The sequence below is a fragment of the Ambystoma mexicanum genome, chromosome 10 (assembly GCF_040938575.1).
Source record: "Ambystoma mexicanum isolate Mex_15411 chromosome 10, UKY_AmexF1_1, whole genome shotgun sequence".
Lineage (NCBI taxonomy): Eukaryota > Metazoa > Chordata > Amphibia > Caudata > Ambystomatidae > Ambystoma > Ambystoma mexicanum.
In genome coordinates this window covers 1,197,250,935-1,197,273,042 of record NC_090932.1, presented here as the reverse complement: position 1 = coordinate 1,197,273,042, position 22,108 = coordinate 1,197,250,935, and the positions used below count along the sequence as shown (strand labels likewise).

The 22,108-nt window shown below is 47.0% G+C and overlaps 1 protein-coding gene across 4 annotated transcripts in view; it reads left to right on the top strand.

Moving 5' to 3' along the window:
* SUDS3 (SDS3 homolog, SIN3A corepressor complex component) overlaps window positions 1-16,939 on the top strand; it is a 400,693-nt gene extending 383,754 nt beyond the window's left edge. For all 4 annotated transcript variants that reach the window (XM_069619180.1, XM_069619179.1, XM_069619181.1 and 1 more), the window contains one exon: window positions 16,215-16,939. In XM_069619180.1, coding sequence (XP_069475281.1) covers window positions 16,215-16,313 — 99 coding nt within the window. In that variant the 3' untranslated portion in view covers window positions 16,314-16,939. The remainder of the gene's footprint in view (window positions 1-16,214) is intronic.
* The last annotated feature ends 5,169 nt before the right edge of the window (window positions 16,940-22,108 follow it).

Below are 22,108 nucleotides of genomic sequence, written 5' to 3'. Positions count from 1 at the left end.
AGTTGTTGCCCTTTAATAGGTACAGTTCTGCAGCCCAGTTTTCCTTTTTTTGTGCAATCTGTCAGGTTTGCGCTTGTTCTCAACTACTCTTGGCCCCAGGACCACAAGTCCTTATATATTTCTGATGTTTGTGAAATCTGCTTAGATTTCATGCTGTGCATAGGCCGACATCTAGTGGAAGCTGCGGAGTATTAGTTTGTTTTTCGAAATTCGAAAAGGGACGTCGAACAGGGCGTGCCAGTAATACTATCCCTAGTGTGAAGTCCCCTGTACCCATGATCCCTCACGCGTGTAGGACCCTCAGATTGTTTTTTCCGCCATACTAGTCGGATGCATGTTGCGGTGTTCCTTCCGCGTTAAGCTGTTTTGTACTTTAGCATTAATATTCTTCATCCCCCCCCATCCCCCTACACCGACGCTGAAGACCGACGCCGGTGAAGATCGATGCAATCAACCGTCGAGGACTGCCACGACGGACTCTGGGCTTTGGAAGGCCTCTGGCCTCAGCCCTATACAGTAGGGAGAGTGGGGGGTGGTCATATAGGTTCTCTATTCCCCTTTTTCATATACATATTCACCCCGCTGCCATATTGTACCATATGGAGAGTACTCCATTCAAGTTCTGCCCCAAATGTAATAGGAAGTTTCCCTGAGTGGACAAGCACCTTACTTGCAACCTGTGTCTCCTGTGAGACCACCCGAGGCTACCTGTCGAGCTTGCAAGCTCTTCAAGCCGAAGACCCTTAAGGACCGCTCAACTAAGCGCTGGGCCCACTACGCCAAGCAACTAGAGGCCATGGACGTGGAAGGGACATTCTACCGAATCGGACGGCGAGGGCAAAGGGGTGACTTCGGACACACGCGCGCGCAGGCCCCTGACCCCAAAGGACTGGCCGACGGCCACGTTGTGGGGACAACACCCGGGGGCAAAGGCGCTACACACTCTACCACCACTAAGCACATCAGCCCCGGCTGTGACTCGACACGCGTGTCGAGCAATCGCCACCAGACGACACCACGAGTGCTGTCCAACAAATTTTTGTCCTCTGGGCGTTTGCCCCATGGCAAGGCCCAACTGTCTTCGGTTGAGAAAGGGGTCACCCGATCAACAGTCCCTGAGGCCCAGTCATTGTATGACGATACCGCCCGGCACCATCAAGAGGCTAGACGGGGTGCGTCCGACCGTACACCCGAGATTCGATGCCCTCCTTCGAATCACGCCTCCGAAACTCGACGCGAGGTGTCTGACTCCTCCGAGGCACCTAAAAATTCTGGGAAACACTCCCCTAGCCATGGGGGAGGGGATTAACAACAGAAAGACATCTTCAGGTCCCCATGTCCATAGGGAGAAGCATAAGGCCCCAGTAACAGGGAAGTCCAAAGTTTCAGAACCTACCCCAAAAACAAAACTCATTCCTCCCACTGCTGAGGATATGGGCACTGATGAGGAACAAGTTATTATTCCTAGCTCTAAAGAGTAGAGCGCAGCAGACATTGATAGGGTCATGAAAAGGTTAACATTTATGGCTAGCTTTTATGAAAAGGACCCTAACTATTTTCGTAGTTACTCTAGCACCCCTCCTATCTCTGCCCCTTCTGGGTCCAAGGTAACACCTAGGTCCTCTCAACCCCCTGCTAAAAGACGCTGCTCAGACCCCACCCCCCCTTTACAGGGCTTGGTCACTGACCCCTTCATGGTTGAGCCTTACCACCCTGATTCATATTGCGACAAAACAGAGCCTCAATAGGTTGATGACCAGACTGGTGACCCTTATTCTGGGAATGACGAAGACCAGGAGGAGGATGATGAAGCTGAAGCTTACAACATTGACTGCCCGGTTGCTAAAGACCTGCCGGTGCATGACTCGCCTGTAGACAACCAACCCCTCCTTAATGAGGTACTGGCTAAGGCGGCTGCCCACTTTAGTATTGATACACAGGGTGTTCAGGAAGACAGGGATTTCGCTGAAGAAATCCTAGGGTATAAGAAAGCCATAACTTAGGCTATCCCATTGCTAAAATCCATCCAGCGCAGAATTGATCCCTCGCTGCAAACCCAAAATCTCACTCGTGCGGTTAATCCGTGGCTCGAGAAATTGTTCTGTGCCGCACCCTCCGATCCCCTGTACATTAGGGGTCAATTAAAACCGGATTCCCTGGTTATAACAACCACCAGGAAAAGGGCAGGCACCCCGTTTGCTTCTTCTGAAGCACCTCCTCATAAGGAGAGCAAACGTCTATATGGCCTGGGAAGGAAAGTTGCCTCCTCTGCGGCCTATCAGGCAAGAATTGCCAACAGTGCGACCTTTTTGGCAAGCTACAATTGCCATCAGTGGGAGGAAGTGTCAGCTTTGGTTTCCTCCGCACCGACCCCTTAAAGAGCCAGTTGGCTCGGGTGGCAGCAGAAGGCAGATCTGTGTCAGGCTGCATGTTAAAAACTAACTTTGATGCAGCGGATAATGCTGGGAGGTTAATCGCCGAGGGCACTGTTATTAAGCGTCGCGCTTGGCTTAGACAGTCGGGTTTCAAACCTGAAACCCAGGCAACCCTAATATATATGCCTGTGGAGCCGAATGTACTATTCGGCAAGGCAGTGGAGGAAGCCTTAGAAACGGCAAAGGATGAGTACGAGACCCTGAAATCTCTTGGCCAACTCACCAACAAACCCTCTGGACAGACGGGGTAACAACAATTTTTGCCACTTTCGGGGCCAAAATTCCCATAGGGGTTCCAATTATTACCAAAATCAGGGAACTTCATGGGGTAGCAACAAATCCCAATCCTCACAGTGCTACCCCAGAGGGCAGAGTAGGGGTCGCACTCTGGGTTGACGCAGCCCCGCCAGAGGTGGTACGCAACCCAACAAGCAGTGACGTTCCGCTTCGGGTCCCCAACCATGCATCCCTAGTAGTGGGCACATTTCCACCTTCACCCACGCATGGGAGGGGATCACTTCGGACAGATGGGTGCTGTCCACAGTGTCCGGAGGATACTGCATAAAGATGCTAGGGTGCCCCCAGGACCATCCTCCACGACAAAGGGTACACCCGCTGGAACATCAGAAGATCCTCCTCGAGGAGATCGCTGTTTTGCTTGAAAAGGACGCTATAGAAGTCGTCCCGGTCAACCAGGTAAACAGGGGTATTTATTCAACCTACCTCCTTGTACCACAAAAAGATCTGACCATGCGCTCAGTATTAGATTTGCGCCCTGCACACAAGTATGTCAAGCCACAAGGATTCTGCATGACTACACTACAAGAGGTAATCCCTCTACTAAAAAAGGGGGTTACATGGGAACATTGGATATGAAAGATGCCTATTTTCATATTTGAATGTTCCCAGTGCACAGAAGATTCTTGTGTTTCAAGGTACACAACCAGCACTACCAATTCAAGGTGCTGCCCTTTGGAATAGCCTCAGCTCCAAGGGTATTAAACAAGGTACTGGCGGTGGTGGCGGCGCACCTATGCAGGGCGGCAATCCCAGTGTACCCTTACCTGGACGACTGGCTCATTCCAGGAGAGTCCCCCTAATTTGCAGACTAAACATCCAAAGAACAATCCACCTCCTCTTCCAATTGGGCTTCTCAATCAACGAGAATAAGTCCAGCCTGGTTTCAAGCACCTCGAAACAGTTCCTAGGAGCTGTCCTAAATACTCAAGAGGGGTTGGCCTTTCCATCAGAGGAAAGAATTAGAAATGTGTTGCTGCAAATTCCTCAATATCACGCCGGTCGCCAGATAACGGTGCGCAAATCTATGCGTTTGCTAGGCATGATGGCATTTTGCATTTACCTGGTTCCCCACGCGTGCCTGCGCATGCGACACATGCAGGTATGGTTGGCGAAAGTGGTCTCAGGCAAGTGGTCAGTGGAAACGATCTGGTGGTCGTTTCGCCAACACTAGTACAGAGTCTTCGCTGGTGGGCAAGAGAGAATCTTACGAAGGGGAAACCCATCTACGATCCAGAGATACAGGCCGTTGTCACAACAGACGCCTCCCTGGAAGTGTGGGGAGCCCACTACCTTCACCACACAGCTCAGGGTCTCTGGTCTCAGACTGTGGCTCAAAACCACAACAACCTGCTAGTAGTCATCAGAGCGCTTCAGGCATTCAAACCCCTGCTATCCAACCAGTCAGTGCAGATCTTAACAGACAGCACTACTGCAATGTTTTACTTAAACAGGGGGGCACTCGTACTCAAAATCTGTCCAAGCTTGCCCAGAAAATTTGGAAATGGGCACTCAAACCGAAGATTTACCTGTCATCCCAACATTTTGCGGGGGAACTCAACTCGCTAGCAGATGCTCTGCTCAGAGATCCCCTCCCAGAGGAACACGAGTGGCGACTACACGAAGAGGTCGTAGGAGGCCTCTTCTCTCAGTGGGGTTTCCCCACTATAGACCTATTCTCCACAAGAGAAAACAGGCAATTCCCTAACTTCGCATCCAGATTCCCTCAGCCATGCTCCAAGTGGAATGCCCTATGGATGAATTGGTCAGGGATATTTGCCTACCCTTTTCCACCAACCCCTCTGATGAAGAAAGTGTTGAACAGATCCACAGGGAACCAGTGATGCTCATCCTGGTTGCTCCTATGGGGGCGAGACAACCATGGTATCCACACCTACGCAGACTAGCGTTGTGCGACCCCCATCAAACTACCCTGCCGGTACAACCTACTCCCAGCACGAGGGGCTAACCGTGCATCCTCAGCCCAACTTGATGAACTTGGCAGCGTGGCTCCTGAAGTCATAGAGTTCGGACATCTCAATTTACAGCAGAGATGTATGGATATCTTGAAAGAGTCAAGAAAACCGAACCCGAGGCACTGTTACTATGATTGGCGTAAGGCGCTTAATAAATCAATAAATAATAATAATTAGATTAGTTATTTGGTGCCAGAATAAATAAATCAGCCCCGTTGATTGTACTCCTTCTAATGTTCTGACCTATATGCTCCATTTACTGGATGCAGGATTGAAGGGGCCCCTACGGGACCCTCGCGTAGTGGAAACAAGGCAAATCACCACACACGAACTGACAAGCCAGACACGAGGTGGTATTCCGAAAAGCTAGGGTTTATTGCAAAGCAAATAGTCTCAGTTGGCCAACTCGGTCTCACGCCCCGCGACGTGTGTCTCCAGCCCTCGAGGGACGCAAGAGAGCAAATAACGTACATCAGTTACATATATACAAAATGGACATCCTGCAATCAGTCATGACATGTTCATTACGCCCATTGTACAGTTTCTTTGAACTGGGTCTGATGATTGACAATTTTGACGAATATGACACCTTCAAACATCTATTTTAGCAACAATATGCAACATTGCGAGTCTAGAGACATATTTCTTTGTTGAACAGAATACAGTGCTTCTGTTCTTGCAGGCAAGTTGCGTACGGGGGAAAAGTCACATTCCAGGCCTTGCTATCTCCTATTTGCTATTCGTGTCCTGGGAGTCAGCACGCTCTGCTGGGCTTAGGAAAGAGGGGCAGTAAGAAAAGCATTATTCAAGCCTTGAGCTGTTTCTTTCTAGCATTTCTACCATATTAACGAGATAAAACACTGCCTTTTACGCCAAGGGCCCACTCCACAAGAGGTACTGGATCCACTCTGGCTTTCATTGCAAATGTCCCCTTAGACAGTATTTCAAAGCAGCTACATGGAGCTCTATTCACACCTTTACTCAACACTACTGCATTGACACTCATTCCAAGACAGATACACAAGTGGGAATAGCGGTTCTAAGACATTTGTTCGCTCATGACCCTTCTCACATCCACCTCCTTCTTCTATCACTGCTCGCTAATCTATGCACAGCGTGTGATCTAAGCAGATTTCACAAACATCAAAAGGGATACATTATTCACCGTAATCGTATTTCTGATGCTTGTATCTGCTTAGATTCACATGCGCCCTCCCTTTCTCCCCTCTGAGAGAAGGCGCATGGATGCTTGTAGCCTTATCTATCTTATCTGCTTGGATACGCTGTACTCGCGCTACTCCTGATGCTACCTCATTTCAGAAAAAATAAAATCTGACGGTCCTAGACGCGGGAGGGATCATGGGTACAGGGGACGTCACATTAGGGGTAGTATTACTGTCACTCCCTGTTCGTCCCTTTTCGAGTTTCAAAAAACAAACTGTAATACTCCGCAGCTTCGACTAGATGTCTGCCTATTCACAGCATGTGAATCTAAGCAGATCCAAGCATCAGAAATACAATTACGGTGAGTAATGTATCCCATATCAGCATGGCTATCTGATTCCCTTTCTAATCTTGGCACCACTGACTCTGCCTTTCACCTCTTGATTCACCCTCTGCTTGTCCTTTTGGCATGGGCAATGCTGGGTTGCTCTTAGGAACCTTGGCGTCCACCATCTCCTTTGTATATCCTGCTGTTGGTAACTTCCTTCACTCCTCCTACACCACACTCCTGCTTTGATCCCCTCTTCCTCCTTTTTTGGGTTTTTCTGCCCTTCCTCCTAGTAGCTTCCCTCCTTGTGCACCTTCTCCGTGCTCTCTTCCTCTTTCCTTCTGAGCTCTTTCTCCAAATATGCCTTCTTTGCCCTATTCCCCTTCACACCCGTTGCACTCTGACCATACCCAAACTCCTACACCATGCCAAAGTACTAGCTCCCTATTGTAATTTGAAACGCAGGATAAGGAATGGTACGTGCTCACTTTGGACACCTGTAGGTAATCATTAGTTTGCAAATTGGTACCAGAGGTTGGCCCTGCCCCAATTCCACTGTAGCTAACAGACTTGTGTGATGATGTGTCCTGCAAGTCTAAAGGAGGAAGGCATAAAGCATCAGGTTGCCATCTTGTAATAAGCTGGGCCTGTAAGCGGCACCAGGAGCACCCAACATAACACTTCCCAGGGTTGGCTTCAAGGTGCGGTTGGTCTCCCATGTACCACTGTCCCTCAAGCTTGGGACTTAATCAAGGTACTTAACGCTCCCGTTTATTATGCATATTGTACTCCTTGTACATTACTCTATTTTCTGGGAGAGATTGTCTTTGTTTTTCATCCTCACATAAGGGAAAGGCATAGTTTCAGCATGTAGGATGCTTACAATCCTGGTGGGCGATGCACTGTTCTGTCATGGAAGTCAACCAGCCACGCTTGGACCTCTCTGGGAAGCTAACATGAACTGTCGAGGCTCTCAAATTTAACTGTTAGCATTGAAATCATTAATTCACTATAGCAACTAGCTAACCTCCCAATCCCCCCACCCCGCAATAGCCAGCTCACCGCAGTGAACATCATCCAGGGAGAATCATATTAAGGGCAGCCAACGTTTACCCAATGATACAATACTAACTAATTTCCCCTACCTTACTCAAAACACCAACTAAACAAGTTGGCAATACCAGCTGCTGACCACCACCACCACCAACAGACAGTACCCAAACTTATAGCGGACCGCCAACGGACAGTACTCAAACTTATAGCAGACAATTCCCTGCGCCCATTTCTACACCACAAGACCGCCAGACCAAACCAAAACAAACAAAGACCAAAACAGCCCTCGACCCAAAATGCCACACAAACGACCTGTACTGAGTGAAGGAAAAAGAAAAGAAAGAACAAACACACCGAAACAGCACCAAAGACTTGCAACGGCAGAAAACACTCAGAATCACAGGAGCGACACTCAAACCCACGCCGAGATAAAAGAAAAATCCCTCTACTTAACCCCATACCTCGCAAACAAACAGTTACTAAAACGAACCAAACCAACACGAAAATCAGCAACAGTAGACAATCAAACACAACCGCGCAGAAGATGATGAAACAACGCTAGAAATAACAAAAACGTAATCGACGCAATGACACCTTACATCATCAAAACAAGAGCAACTTCCACTCGGCACCCACAATTTTTGGAGGAAGAACCTGAGGAAAACAAAAACCTAAGACTGAACCTAGAAGAACTCTTTGAGGACACAGACGTACCTATACAAACATCTCAAATAGAGATCAACCTTAAAGGAGAAAACCCCCAACACCGATCAGAAGACCACCCCAACAACAAAGACAAAACCACACCTCTAAACTCCATTGCAATCTATTAAACACAAGATCCAGGTCAAAACACTCAACAGATCTTTGACATCCTTTTCATCACAGAAACATGGTCGGACGACAACTACAGAATCACACTCCAAAGCTGCATCACAGCCAACTTCAAATGCCATCAAATAAACAGGCAACATAAAAAAAGGGTTAGGTCTCGTGATAGCATTCAAAGAACACCTAAAAATTAAAATGGACGACCCTCTCAACATCAACTGCGAAACCATGGTCTTACCAGTGAACCAAAAAATCACATCACATTCATCCTGGTGTACAGACCACCGTCATATGATGCAACCTTCATCGATAACTTTATAGAAGCCATCACCAACATAGCCATCAAGCATGAACATCCAATCATTTCAAGCAAGTCCCGCCAAACCCCAAAATTCACTTACTGGACAACTGACAACCATGAAACTACGACAGCTGGTCAAAGGAGCAACACACTTGTCAGGACACACCCTCGACTCAATCTTTGCCCAAAAAAAACTCATCATCACGGTACCACTGATACAAATACTGTGGAACAACCATCTCGTCATCCCTTTCATCATCAGACTACCAACTCCACTCTGCATCCAGGCCCTGAAACTCGCAACAACCACAAAAAGAAACTGGAAAACAGTCAAAACAAGTTCGAACAACTGGAGATGACCAAACCCTCAATTACAGAACTAGGAACTAGAGCTGGCCGACCTAGATGGGAAAGCGGAGCTGCTACACAAATGGATCGCTGATGCAATCGAAAAGATCACTCCGGAAACACCATTCACCCCATCAAAAAAAGTACCGCAAAGGCAAAATGGTTCACACCACTACTAAGCACCATGAGAAAGGACAACAGGAAAATGGAGCTGGAATGGAGGAAAGAATACAAGCCAGAAGAGAAAAAACAGTTCCAGAAACACATCCGAACGTACAAGAAGAAAATACAAAAGGCTAGGAGAAGGCATTATGACAACAGAATCACCAATGCGACAAACTCACAAAAAGAAATGTTCAACATCATCAAAGAAATATGAAACCCAACAGGCTGCGACAACATCCCAACCCCCCTCTGAGAAACGCTGCAACGACCTGGCAGACCACTTCAAGAACAAAATCGACATCCGACAAATCATACAAAACAGACCAACCATAACATCCAACAAACTGAACCTAACACAGAACCACAATACAAACTCCAAAACGTTCCCGAAATATCGGCAGAGGCCTTCGTCTTGCTGGTGAAACACAGCAAGAAATCGGGTTCACCCATGGATCCATGCCCGCCTGAAATCTATAAATCAATCCTTGCACAAGGAACACCATCAGAATATTACAGAAACCTCCTAAATCTCTGACTAGCAACAGGAACCGTACCAACATTTTTCAAATCCGCATATATCAACCCACTCTTAAACACAAGTGGCGACGTAGAAGACGTCTCCAACTACAGGCCGATCTCAAACATTCCCTACCCAGCAAAACTCCTGGAAACCTATGTCTACAAATTAACACAAGAACATGTAGAAAAACACCACCTGTTGGACCAAGCACAAGTCGGCTTGTTCCCGCAAGAGGAACAGAAACAGCACTATTGTCAATCTTCAAAAAATACAAAATCACGTGCTACAACTATGCAGATGATACTCAAATCTACAAAATTGAAGACAATCGAGCCAATCACTCAACCCTAATCGAGTGTCTAAAAGAAGTCTTTAATTTGGTGAATGCCAACAACTTGAAAATCAACCCAGGAAAGACAGAAATCATGATTATATCCAAGAATCAAAAGAACACCACCTACATTTCATGGCCAACGGAAATGGGAACGGCACCTATTCCATCTAAGGTAGTAAAAAATCTTGTAGTCCTGATGGTCAACACCCTAACCTTAGAACAACAAACGCAATAATCAAGAAATGCTTCTTCCTCCTTCACACAGCAAGAAGAATCCTACCTTTCCTCTCCTTCACCCGCAAAACACTCACAATCGCCGCCCTAATCATGTCAAGAATCGACTATGCGAACAGCCTCTATCTCAGGATACCAGAATACATCCTGAAGAAATTACAATGGATACAAAATGCAGCAGCCAGACTCCTCCTCAAACTAACCAGACAAGACCACATCACTCAGGCCCTAAAAACACTGCACTGGCTCTCAGTCAAACACTGAATCACCTTCAAAACAATGTGCATAACACACAGGGCAATCAGGGAACAAGGAGCGGAGTTCCTGCAAAAAAAACCGAACATTTTACAAGCCAACAAGACTCCTCAGTCAAGCAACGAAATCCGTCTGGAAGAAAAACTATACCTTAAGAAAAAACTTGGGGGCTCCTCCTTCTCCCACTTAGCCGCAGAAACCTGGAACAACATCCCGAAAGAAATAAGAAACTCTAAAGACCACCTACAATTCAGAAAATTATTAAAAACCTGGCTCTTCAACATCACAGATGCAAACTAAAAAACCAAAACCACCAAACGAGAAACACAATGAAAGGGATGACCAATCTAGGACGACCATGACAACATCTAGAACCAAATAAAGAAACTCTCACCACAACCAGAGAGGCGAAACCCATAAGCACAGAACCCTGCGTCCCTAGCCAACTCCCAGCTAACAACCATCACCCGCTCAATAAATACTACTATAGATCATAGCTGTATAAAGTTGGGTGAACATTAGCACTTACCACACCAAAGCTGTGGATAATGGCAGGGGCATGGACCAAAGAGAGTTGTGAATGAAAGCAGACGCCACCGTTGGACATAAGTGCAAGCGCTAGCATTACGACATGCCAAAGGGGTCGGAGCGGTAACATGAATGAGCAACCAAATAAGATGAATGCCAAGCAGGCCTCAACACATGGAGGTAGTAAACCTGGCCTACTGATGCCGCCCTCCTACTAGATTAGGAAAACATTCTGGGCCAAAATGCAAGGGACGCACAAAGCCTGCCCGCCCCACATACAAACGGGGGCCACAGAGAGAGCCAGTTACCCAACCTGGGCAAGGTTATGCATATGAACAGATCCCATATTGGAAAGGGACCGTGAGTGTCATACAGCCCCAGAACTGGACATAGACATAGAGACGTCCACACACTGCACCGGATTAGAAATATGGAAATTCAGTGCCTCACTTCAAGACAGGAAAGCTAACTAACCAACCCACTAACAACTTCACCCTCTCCATACACCTCTCCAATTCTAACCAAACACAACCACAAACTTGCAATACAACAATCCGCACAAACTTCACTTCACTACACTGCAACAACAAAACAAAGCACACACATACCCGCACAACAGCATATGACGTCTTCCGATAGTATAACGCCCCAAGCCCAGCCAACGGAATTTCAGACTGAGGCCGCCAACAGCACATCACTGCTCTCTTGCACTTCTCCAGCTCATCCCCACTAACTCCCCCCCTTCCCCTTACCCCCCCCCCCCCCCAACCCTTCTTTCTTTCAGAACTGCCAGAGCGCAAGGGGACCACTCCGGTGGTGATAGTGCACGGTACAAATATCCTTTAACATTATCTGTCGGAATAATCACATTTGAAAAAAAACTCAACTGTTTGGATCGCTTTGGACAAACTAAAACGCGATGTTCTTGGGAAGCATAACCAGGATATTTACTTCTCTGCTCTTTTCCCCTCCATTATTTAACTTTTCTTTCTGGGATAGTCTGTGTCAACAAGCTAGCTGAGGCTAGTAACGCTATTAGTTTGCTAATAGTGTTCAGTCCATTCATTGGACACCTGGCTGACAGACTTTCTTCCCCTCTCTAGGGAGGCTATCAAAATTGGACAGGTTTGTGCTTTCTATGGGTGGATTTGGAAATGTAGTGTTCGAACCCATTGCTGAGCAATCACCATGTCCAATGGTTTTGTATGGTCCCTCACCCAGAAAGCACAGGAATGGTATAATGTGCCCTTGCTCTCTGTCCAGCAACCACTAGAAACTCCTAGATTCAACCTGCTCTAACATAAATAACTCTTGAGACAACAGGCCTCACTTGGCCTGGGCTGCCAAACTAAGCTTCCTGAACTCTCATGGATACATGACCACCATCTTTACTAAAGAAGCCGCCATACCTTCTAGGTTGTTACCAGAGGAATAAAGACATCCATCTTATTCAGAACATAAAGTAAACCGTGATTACGTTTTACTATTGGACAGCATGCATTCCTACCAGCCCACTGCTATTTAGACTCCTGCAGCAGCTTACATATGTTAAACGCATACAGTTGGTACATAACACACTTAAGGACTTTTAAGGGGCGGTTAGCCCCCCCACACCATTTGTCATCAGTGTGTAAATCTATGAATCCAAAGCCACCTCACGCTGCCTGCCGTTATGTTCTGATGAGTAGAAGTAAGTGTTGTTTTTTTCAGCCAGCATGAGCTGTTCAAGTGTAGTTTCTTTGGTGGCTGCTTGCTATCAATTGAAATTGATTTGTTAATTGAATTGCAGTATGCTACGTTAATCGTCAGTAAACTTGTTTGGGGGGGGTGGTGTTTAAAGTAACTGAAAAATATATGGCAAAACTGAATGTACTGGAATTGTGCATACTGAATATACTGGGAGAGTTTTTATCAAATTGAATATTAGAGATTGTGTAAACTTGGTTTATACTAGGGATGTGAGCCTTAGAATCTGTTTGGGATTGTCAAATTGAAAACATACAGTACAATATACTAGAATAGTCAACTCAACATGAAAGAGACTGCGGTTGAAGACATTTGAATAGTGAAACCTAGAATAGACTGGAGTTATGCTGACTGAAAATATTTTTGGCTTTGCTGACTGAAAATATATTGTTTTTGATGTGTCGCTGGACTTGTTTTGTTGTCGATACCTTGTCTATCATTGCTTGGCTGGTCTTGTCAAGCAGTTCTGTTTGTCCACTTAGATGTTTGATTCTTGGCGCCACCATCTTGGGTTGTCTTTATGGGCCTGGCCATGCCTTTTCCTCAGCATGTGACTGCCACCAGATCCTTTTCCACCACTGTATGGAAAAGCCTACACTTGACAGTCCGGGAGCTTTTACTCTCTCCCCCCTACACTTCCCTTCAGTCCTTTTTTGGTCCTTCCTCCTCCTCCTTTTCAGCTGCTTTTTTTTTTCTCTCCTTCCCTGACCTCATAGCTGCACCGCAGGCCTTCAATTTCTATTTAGTGACAGTTCATGCCATGACTGAGTGTTAGGGAGAATTCTCCAGAATGGCTAATTTCCCTTACCTACTGAGTCCCCCAGCAGCTTTGCTGGATTTCTGGGGTTTATTTCTTTCACCTGGTAAGAGTATGAGTTTTTTTTCCCCACTCTTACATGTGTTTTGCTGTGTCTGTTTAACATTTTCTTGTGTTCATAGACTGTGGAGCCTCACCTACTCCATAGGCATCATCTGTTTACTGCGTGTTATACAGCACCTTCAGAGCAGCAACACATGGTTGTCTTTTTGACTTTCCGACTCCATTTTCTGGGACTGACTACTGTCTCCCAGAACATGTAAAGTTGCCATTGACTTTATTAGTCTCTTTTAAAAACTCACAGACCCAGTACAAACTAACTTAAATAGAGTGCTGGAAAGGGTTAATACTTATCCCTTTTTGTCTGTTTCTCTTGGAGCATTGTTTTGCTTCCTTTTCATTAAGACTTGGCTAGTGGCAGTGGTAACTACCCTATTTTTCCTACCGCGGTTATCTTAAATAGCCCTGGTACTGTTTTAGGCTATCTTGGTAGCCTCAAACTTAAACCCGCTAGACCATATACATTTTTATACGGTTCCAGCTGGGTTTAGTCGCCATTTCTTTTTGTAAAAGTCTTTCTCGTGTTTTACTCTGCGCGCCAAACCAGGTTTTGCTCCTTTGTCTGCTGTCCTTTCGCGGGCTTCTGCACAGAAGCCCCCCTTAGGGGCCTGTATTTCTGGGGGGGACAGGATGTGAGGGAGGGATTTAAGACTCCCTGCACAGGGTCTCCTTGGAGACCCATGTCGCACTCTGATCTGATTGGCTGTGGTGACTGTCCCGGCGGGACGGCCCCCCTGCTGTGTGGATGGGGGGGGAAACTGCATAAAAAGCAGGTCTCTGGGGCTGGAAAGGCAGAGTCGCCACTGGAATGAGAGAACCGAAGAGGAGCTGACAGAAGAGGACCCTTACGACTGAACCTCCCGGTGAAGCCCTGCTACAGGTCCGAATCTTCATACTCCCAACGACGGGGAAGATCCGCAAGAAATCTTCTCCCCTTGAGCTGGTGGGAACAACCAGTTCACCAAACTGCTTGCCAGGCCTCCATTCTCTGGTCGAATTTGCTGTACAGAGCTACAGTGAACCGGATAGCCAGGAGGAACGGACCCTGCTTGCGTTTTAAGGAGCGCACCTTTTATTTTGTTGCTTTGCTCTGCTGCTGGTTTCTTCCCTGGGCAGTGCAGGACCCTCCAGTCTTCCTACTTCGTGTCAGTCCAACAGTCGCTTCAGGAACCGTGAGCCTGCAGGACCTGCAAGGAACGTCCGCCTTAGCTACAGCCTTCTTCTCCATTTAAGGTACTGTTCAAATCCGGTTGTTCCTTTCGTCCAGCCGCGGTGAAGGGGTGTGAAACCTTTCACCAATCCGAGGGCCTGTCCTTTTCCATTCTTTAAACTAACTTTTCTGCCGACCAACTTCGTCTCGAACTCTTGGCAAAAACCTAACCGCAAACTACCCTGAACTGTGTGATCTTGAGCAAAGACTTTGGTCCATTGACTTTGGGCCAGGCCCTTTAATATTATTTCTTCACTGTAGTTCCTTTTTCTAGATTGCCCTGCTTACTTACTTGTTGGTGCTGCTCAATTATTGTCTAACTTTGTCTTTCACTCCCTTTTAAATTGTTGGAGTGCCATTTTGCTCACACTTCATTTTGAGCCTAACTTGTCCAGAATCTATCGGGTGTGGTGTAGTGTATTAAGAGTGTGATTTTTCAACTGCTTTACTTTAGTGAAATGTTTTACAACTGATGTGTAAATAAATGTATATTCTTAAGTGTTTGTTTGAATCATAGTAATTGCTGTCCTTTGTGTAACTATTGATACTGCTCACTTACTCTTGAGATAAGTCTGGCTGCTCAGCCATCGCTACCACTTTACTGTGTAGGACATGCTTGTACCAAAGGGGAATTAGTACTGTCACTTGTAGTCTTAATTGTGGTGTTCCCAAAGGAAACTGCATATAATTCTGCCTAACACCTAACACTCTGGCTCACCATCCTGATTTGAACACTGTGCCTAGATAATAAAGCTAGACATATTGCCAAATGGAAATATACTTATCATTGTCAAATTAGCATAGAATAAGTCTGGATGTTTAGGAATAAACTGTCACTGTTGCACCTCAAGTGTTTCGATTGTTGACTAGAGAGATCCTTGGAATTGTATAAACTGGGGCAACAATGAGGTTGCTAACTGTGATTATATTTGCATTGGTAAACAGGATTTTGGTAAATGGCTGTATAGTTAGATTGTCAAATTAGGAATATACTGGGATTGGGCACACCACTTGTAGAGTGGAAATGTCAAACCGCGAGAAGCTAGTTTAGATGGATAGTATCGTGTTTTATCTACATTAAATTCATAAACAATCCACCCACCTCCCCTGTGAAATAAGGAGGAAAAAGAATAAAATGTTAGGAGGTTTAGGCCCGCTCTATCAGGTTTTTTTAAAATGGTCGCTTCAACTGCCAGTATAGTGCATGATGGAAGCAGCAACTCCCTCTCCTATAACGTGTGTAATTTTGCGCTTGCATTCAATGTTTCCATATCTGGTTCCCTGTCATTGCTTATTCTGTTTGGGAACCAGTACAAAGAACCGAATAATCTAATAGAAATTAATGAATTTCCTACTGACTTTTTAAACTTGCATTGATTGGTTTAAATAACCACTGTTTGAGATGTGAGGGGTGTGGGGCAAGAGCATTTTATTGTATTTTCCAATGTTTAAATCACAACTTCTTGGAAGTTTCCCCTTTTACTGCTGCTGCTTCTTATTACATATACTTTGGTACAAGATGACAAATGAAACCACCAAGCTAAATGTTGTACTATTTTTGTCTCCTGTAATAAATTGCACAGCTAAGTTCACACGTTTTTTGTTTGTGCAGATATGGGTTCGTAAAACTAGTGACAGTACCAAAATGAGGATCTATCTTGGTCAGCTACAGCGAGGGGTGTTTGTCATCCGCCGACGATCTGCTGCATGACTGCCAATCCCTCGACTACCTTCCTGTCGGGTACTACCGCCTGGACAACGGCTCGGCATCATAAGTTTGTGACTCAGTAACTGGAAGCACCGTTACAAAGTGAACTCGTATTACCGAAAGGCTTTGAAGCATGGACAGAAACCAGACGTTATCTGGGTGGAGGTGCATTCTGCTTTGTGGGTTTTCTCATTTTCAAACTGGTGGTGTGATCAGCATACCGGAACATGTAGTTTGTATCTTGGATTATAACCCAGAGGAAAACTGGACATAATCAGGGTTTACCTTTTTGAAATATAGGAGAAGGCTTCCATGGACGAGACTCTCATCCGAGTAAGGGGTGCAAGTACCAGAGGTGTCCTTTTGCTACAGCAGTGAAGTAAACGAAGATGTGGCAAACACCATGAATGAATGTTTTGTCATGCTTCACATGTATAGTATTTTTTCAGTGTGTATGTTTGTGCGTGTGTGTTTTTTTATGGCATTGAGAGATGTTTTAAATATCCTAGTGCAATGTAAATACAATTATTTGAATGTGTTGAAACAATATGTTTGTCAGATGACTTCTTTTTAAGTTGTATGCACAAGTTGAAAACCCATCTGGCTGGTAAATAAAACGTTTTATGTAATTATTGTGCTGAAGTTTTAATGAGTGATATTTGTCTGACACATATTTGTAAGTTGTGTGTGGCTCCCTGAGTGAGTGTAGTCCCTGTAAGGATGGAGTCCTAGTAATTGGGCATAGTTATTTCTAGAATGGACTACTGCTGTTGGCCTTCCTCCCTACATTTATTATTAGGCAGCATGTCGAACAACATTCCACTTAACAGTTAAGTGGAAAAGAGCTGCTATCTCGCTTCAGTTCATTAGCGGTTCCTGCCTAGCAGGGTGACGTTCAAAAGTAAGTCCCTTAGTCAAAGGTTGCTGTTGGATCTGCATGCGACTATTTGAAAACTCTGTAAAAATTATATTGCTTGAACAGTTCTAACACAGGCTCTCGAGCTTTCTCTATATAAAAAGTAAATGAGTGGTGCAGGGGCACTTGTGCTCTGGAATTGCAAGCAATCACCTTCTATTCATTTGAGCCATCTGGCCCTTACTCGTTTGCTTATTAAGTGGGACAGATGGCTTAGGGATGATACATTCCATGAGATATGCACTATATTTGTTTACATTTGTTAACCACTGTAAACCCGGAGTCATCAAGGCACTGGTTACATACAGTAGAACACACATGATTAAGAGCAAGTACAGAAAGTGTAGTTGATGGATGCAGTCCAACGGTAATGGCACCCTAGCGGGGGGAGGTGCGGGGTCAGCCGGAAGGCATGCTTGAACCGCTGGTGAATGCCAGTGTTCCATCCCGCCTGATGGCCGGCTCCCCCGCCGCCATCTTCCCCCACCTCGCCCCTTTTTTTTTTTTGCACCCTTCCCACCCCCACTTACCTTATTTCTGCAGCGGTGGCACTCCCCGCTGCCCCTTCCTCTCACTCATGCAGGCCGCCATGGAAGGGGAAGAGGGGCTCAGTGCGGAGCCCAGCTTCCTTTGCATGGTGGCCATCTTGGAAAAATGGCATCCAGTTGAACGAAGGAAAATACTTAATGTATTTTTATTTTGTTAGCACCCCGGGTTACTGCTTTGGCAACCCGGGGCGCTAATAGCCTTAATCCCCTGTTCCAAGGCATGGAACGGGTGGGTAACGGCCCAGTGCCTGCGTTATCTGCCCTTGCTTCGCTAGGCCAGATAACATGGGCTGCTGGGCAGTTACACCCTCCACCCCGTTCCAGCCCTTAGAACGTGGGTTTAACGCTGTATTCAAAATGTTAGTGTATTTGGTGGTGGTAATGAGAATTTACTCTTGAGGGTGCTATTGTATTCTGCAAAACACTCTCTAGATAGCACCCCATCATGCTGCACCTCTTGTTACATTTGGCTTTTAAGGGCCACCCATAAGTTGAAATTAGTGCAGCTAGAGAGAAATGCCTTTTGAGGAGGGGCAAAAAGCCTGTAGGTGTTTGGTTATTTACTCACCCATTGACTGCCAATGGCCATGAAAATCTCCATGGCCATTCCCGCCCACTTTCTCCAGCATGGGATCTGGCATGTATTCACATGCTCATGAATATTCCCTGTTGTCAGGCGTAGAATCGTCAGTAGAAGAAAAAAAATTCACTTTCACGTACAAACTGTATTTCTCCTCTAAACCAATCACTGTACTTCGGGTCATACTGCCCCCTGCAAATGACGTCCCTCTCCTTAAGCGCCTCCTCTGGCAGTCATCTTCAGATTTTAACTGCATGTTTAAGTGTTGGGAGTCCTCGTGTTTTGGTCTCCAGCCCTGGATCAACCTCTGGCGAAAAGAAGGAAGCGGCACCCAACGCTGCTGAATCTACCTCCATACAAGCGCCACATGCCTCTGGACCCCTCCCCCCCACCCCCGAGGGACCAGGACACAGGGACGTCCACAGCGACTGTGGATGACGACAGTTTCGCTGAGGTGGGCGGTTCACCACAGCCAAGGGCCTTTCCACCAGACGAGGTGGGGTCTTTTCATGCTATAGTCGCCAGAGTGTCCGAACTCTTCCAACTCATGCCAGAAGAGACCAAGAAGGAAGGTTTCCTCTACCAGAGGCGCATGGCTAAAAGGAAGACCATCATGGCGGTGCCCCTCCTGGGCGATGTTTGGGTGGAGGGCCCAGCTTTGTTGAAGAATCCTTCTACGGCCCGGCCAAGAGGGATAGGCTGGAGAACAAATACTGGGTGCTGGAGTCCACACCCAAGTGCCTACTATCGCAACTGTTGTCGGACTCAGTGGTTTTGGCGACTGCAGTGAAGAGGTCTAACCCCTGATTTTCATCCTCCGTCCCTCCGTACAGCGATGGGAAGAAGCTGGATGCCATGGGGAGTAGGGTCATCTACTCGGCTGCATCGAGTCAAGGCGGCCAGCGCACCTCGACTCTAACACCCCTTGCATTCTTATTTTGCTTGATCTATCTTCTCCCTTTGACACTGTCAACCATGCCATCCTGCTCAACCGTCTCCGTGATAACCTGGGTATCACTGGCCAGGCTCTGTTGTGGCTGACTTCTTTCTTCTCCAACCGACCCTGCCAGGTCCAACTTGGGTCCTTCCTCTCCGACATCTTTTTCTCTACCTGTGGTGTCCCCCAGGGATCTAACCTCTCTCCCTGGCTGTTCAACCAATACCTGGCACTCCTTGCCCACTGCATCGCCACTCTGTCCAACTTTCAGTGCTATGCGGATGATACCCAGCTCATTTTCAGGCTACCCTCAGCCTCCGCCTCCTCCTCCTCTCCTTCTCTCATCTCTGACTGTCTGCCATCCAGGAATAGTGCGCTGCCAACGACCTCTGCCTTAATGCCAGTAAGACTGAGATTCTACTCATCGGCACACCCACTCCCTCCTTCCCTACAGCTCTCTGGCCGGCCTCTCTTGGCCCTCCTCCCACTCCCACCTGCAAGGCTAAAAACCTCGGGGTCATCTTCGACTCTGCACTCTCCTTCTCCCCTCACATCTCTGACGACTCTAAAAAGTCACACTAACAGCTGCACCTCCTCAGAGGTATTCTTCCTTTCCTCTCCTTACCCCAGAAGCTCTCCGTCTCCAGAGCCCTGGTCCTATCTAAGCAGTACTACTACTGTAACAGCCTCTATCTAAATCTGCCTGCCTCCACTCTCCGCCCTCTACAACTTATCCAGAACAGGACTGCGAGACTTGTCCTTGGCCTCAAGCCCAGGGATCGTGTCTCTCAAGGACTGATATCTCTGCACTGGCTCCCAGTGGCTGCAAGGGTTAAGTTCAAAACCCTCTGTGTTGTACACAAGGCCTTCTGGGGTCTGGGGCCGCAGTACCTTCAACTCTCTCTCTCCCTAAATATCTACCTTCTCAAGCTCTTCGCTCATCTGCCTCCAACTCCCTCAGGGTCCGTCACTTCTTCAAGCAACGAGTTGGTGGCAGATCACTCTCTTCGGCAGGGGCCTCTCTCTGGAACAGCCTTCCTGCCTCCCTGAAACTCGAGGAGAACAATCTCAAGTTCCGGAAACACCTCAAAACTTTTCTCGTTGCTTCTGCTTTCTCCCCACCCCTCCCCTGCTGAATTCCTGACTGAAACTGCACTGGTTACCTGGCCACCCTTTCTGATCTCTGGCCCAGGCCCCGTCAATTGCCCACCTGCACTGCCTCCCTGGCAACTGTTGCACTTGGGGACCATTTTCTGTATCCCTTCGGTCCCCCTACCAGCACTTATGTCTGCACTTCCTTGCACTTGCTACTAGCTGGCTGTTTTATTTGTCTTATTTATATTATTTATTCTGCTTTCCCATGTACTGCACTTTCCCCTCTCCCTTCCCCCCCCCGCACACTCCCCCCCCCCCTTCCCACGCACTTGCGCGATCTGAATGACACCTGGCCTAGTAGGATCGTTGTCTGTCCTCCCTCTGCCCCCCCCCTTTGCCACGTCGCGCCTTGAAACACTTGTGTATAGGCACATTATAAACGCCATATCATATATCGTAATTCTGGCCAGGTATGACACGGAACTGTGGTACAGGACGGCCTCGATTCTGAAATTCGTGCCCGACAACAAGCGGGTGGAGGCTATCTTCCCTCCTCCAGGAAGGAGAGTTGGCATCAGACCATGCCATCACGGTGGCCCTGGACATCGCTGACACGGGTTTCCGGCAGATGGGGTGTCTGCCTCGGTCGTCGAGGCTGGTTGAAAGCCACCAATTTTCACCCGGAGGTCCAAACCGGGGTGCTGGACATGGCCTTCGACGGGACAACGTTTTTGGGGAAGACCGTCGACGAGTCCTTGCAGGCTATTAAGACTGACACGGAGACAGCTCGTGCCCTGGCCACTCTTCAGCAACACCGCTCTTCCTTTCGCGCCTCAGTGGGAAGTCTGGCAGATCGGCAGAGGCTCCTTTTCGTACCGTCAATCCTCCTGGTCCACGACTCAGGAAGTCTGCAGAGGCCGTTCTGTTGTGTGTCCTGACCCACGTTTGAGCAATCATGCTGCAACATTTGGTGCTGTGGGCTTAGAAAATCCAAGATGGCCAAAAAGCCCACAAGTGTGCCAGAATCCAGGAGAACCACGCAGTTTGTGCGCACACCAAAATGGTTACCTCACTTGCCACCCACCATTGTAAAGAAAGATCTTTGTTAACAAAATCCACTGTTACTGATGTCAAAAAGTTGCTGACATCATGGCTCACCGGACCACTTTAAAGATTCAACCCTTTTGTGGGGTTCCACATAACCATTTTACTTTAAGGAGCCCCATCAAAACAATGTTAAGCAAGGATTATTTACTACCATGTAAGAACCATTCCTGTTTGGAATGCATTAATCCAAGAAAGATCCCAAAAATGGATGCAGTACCAACAAAATCCTCAAGGCGGCGCTAGCGGTCTAAACTCTGACAGGAGAACTAAGTGCAGTTGCTCACAAAGGGATTTGACTCAGCTGACTTCAAAGGCTGCATTTTAATTAAAAATTAGCCACCTGCTGTTCCCAGAGGCCAGAAGCCTGGGAAACCCTCTCACCTCAAGAGATTCACACCACAGCCCAGGATATCACATGGTCATAATAACCAAATGCAAAGTGACCCCCTGGTCTGCTGACCTCAACCTCCTGGAGACCACACAATAGGATATTGCACTTGAATAGAATGTTGATTTTGACTGTTTCCTGTCAACAAAGGCCTGCCTGCCAGAAGAGACACGTGATCACTGACCCACCCAAGTCTTGGAGGCGGACTCCAACACTCTGAGAACTGA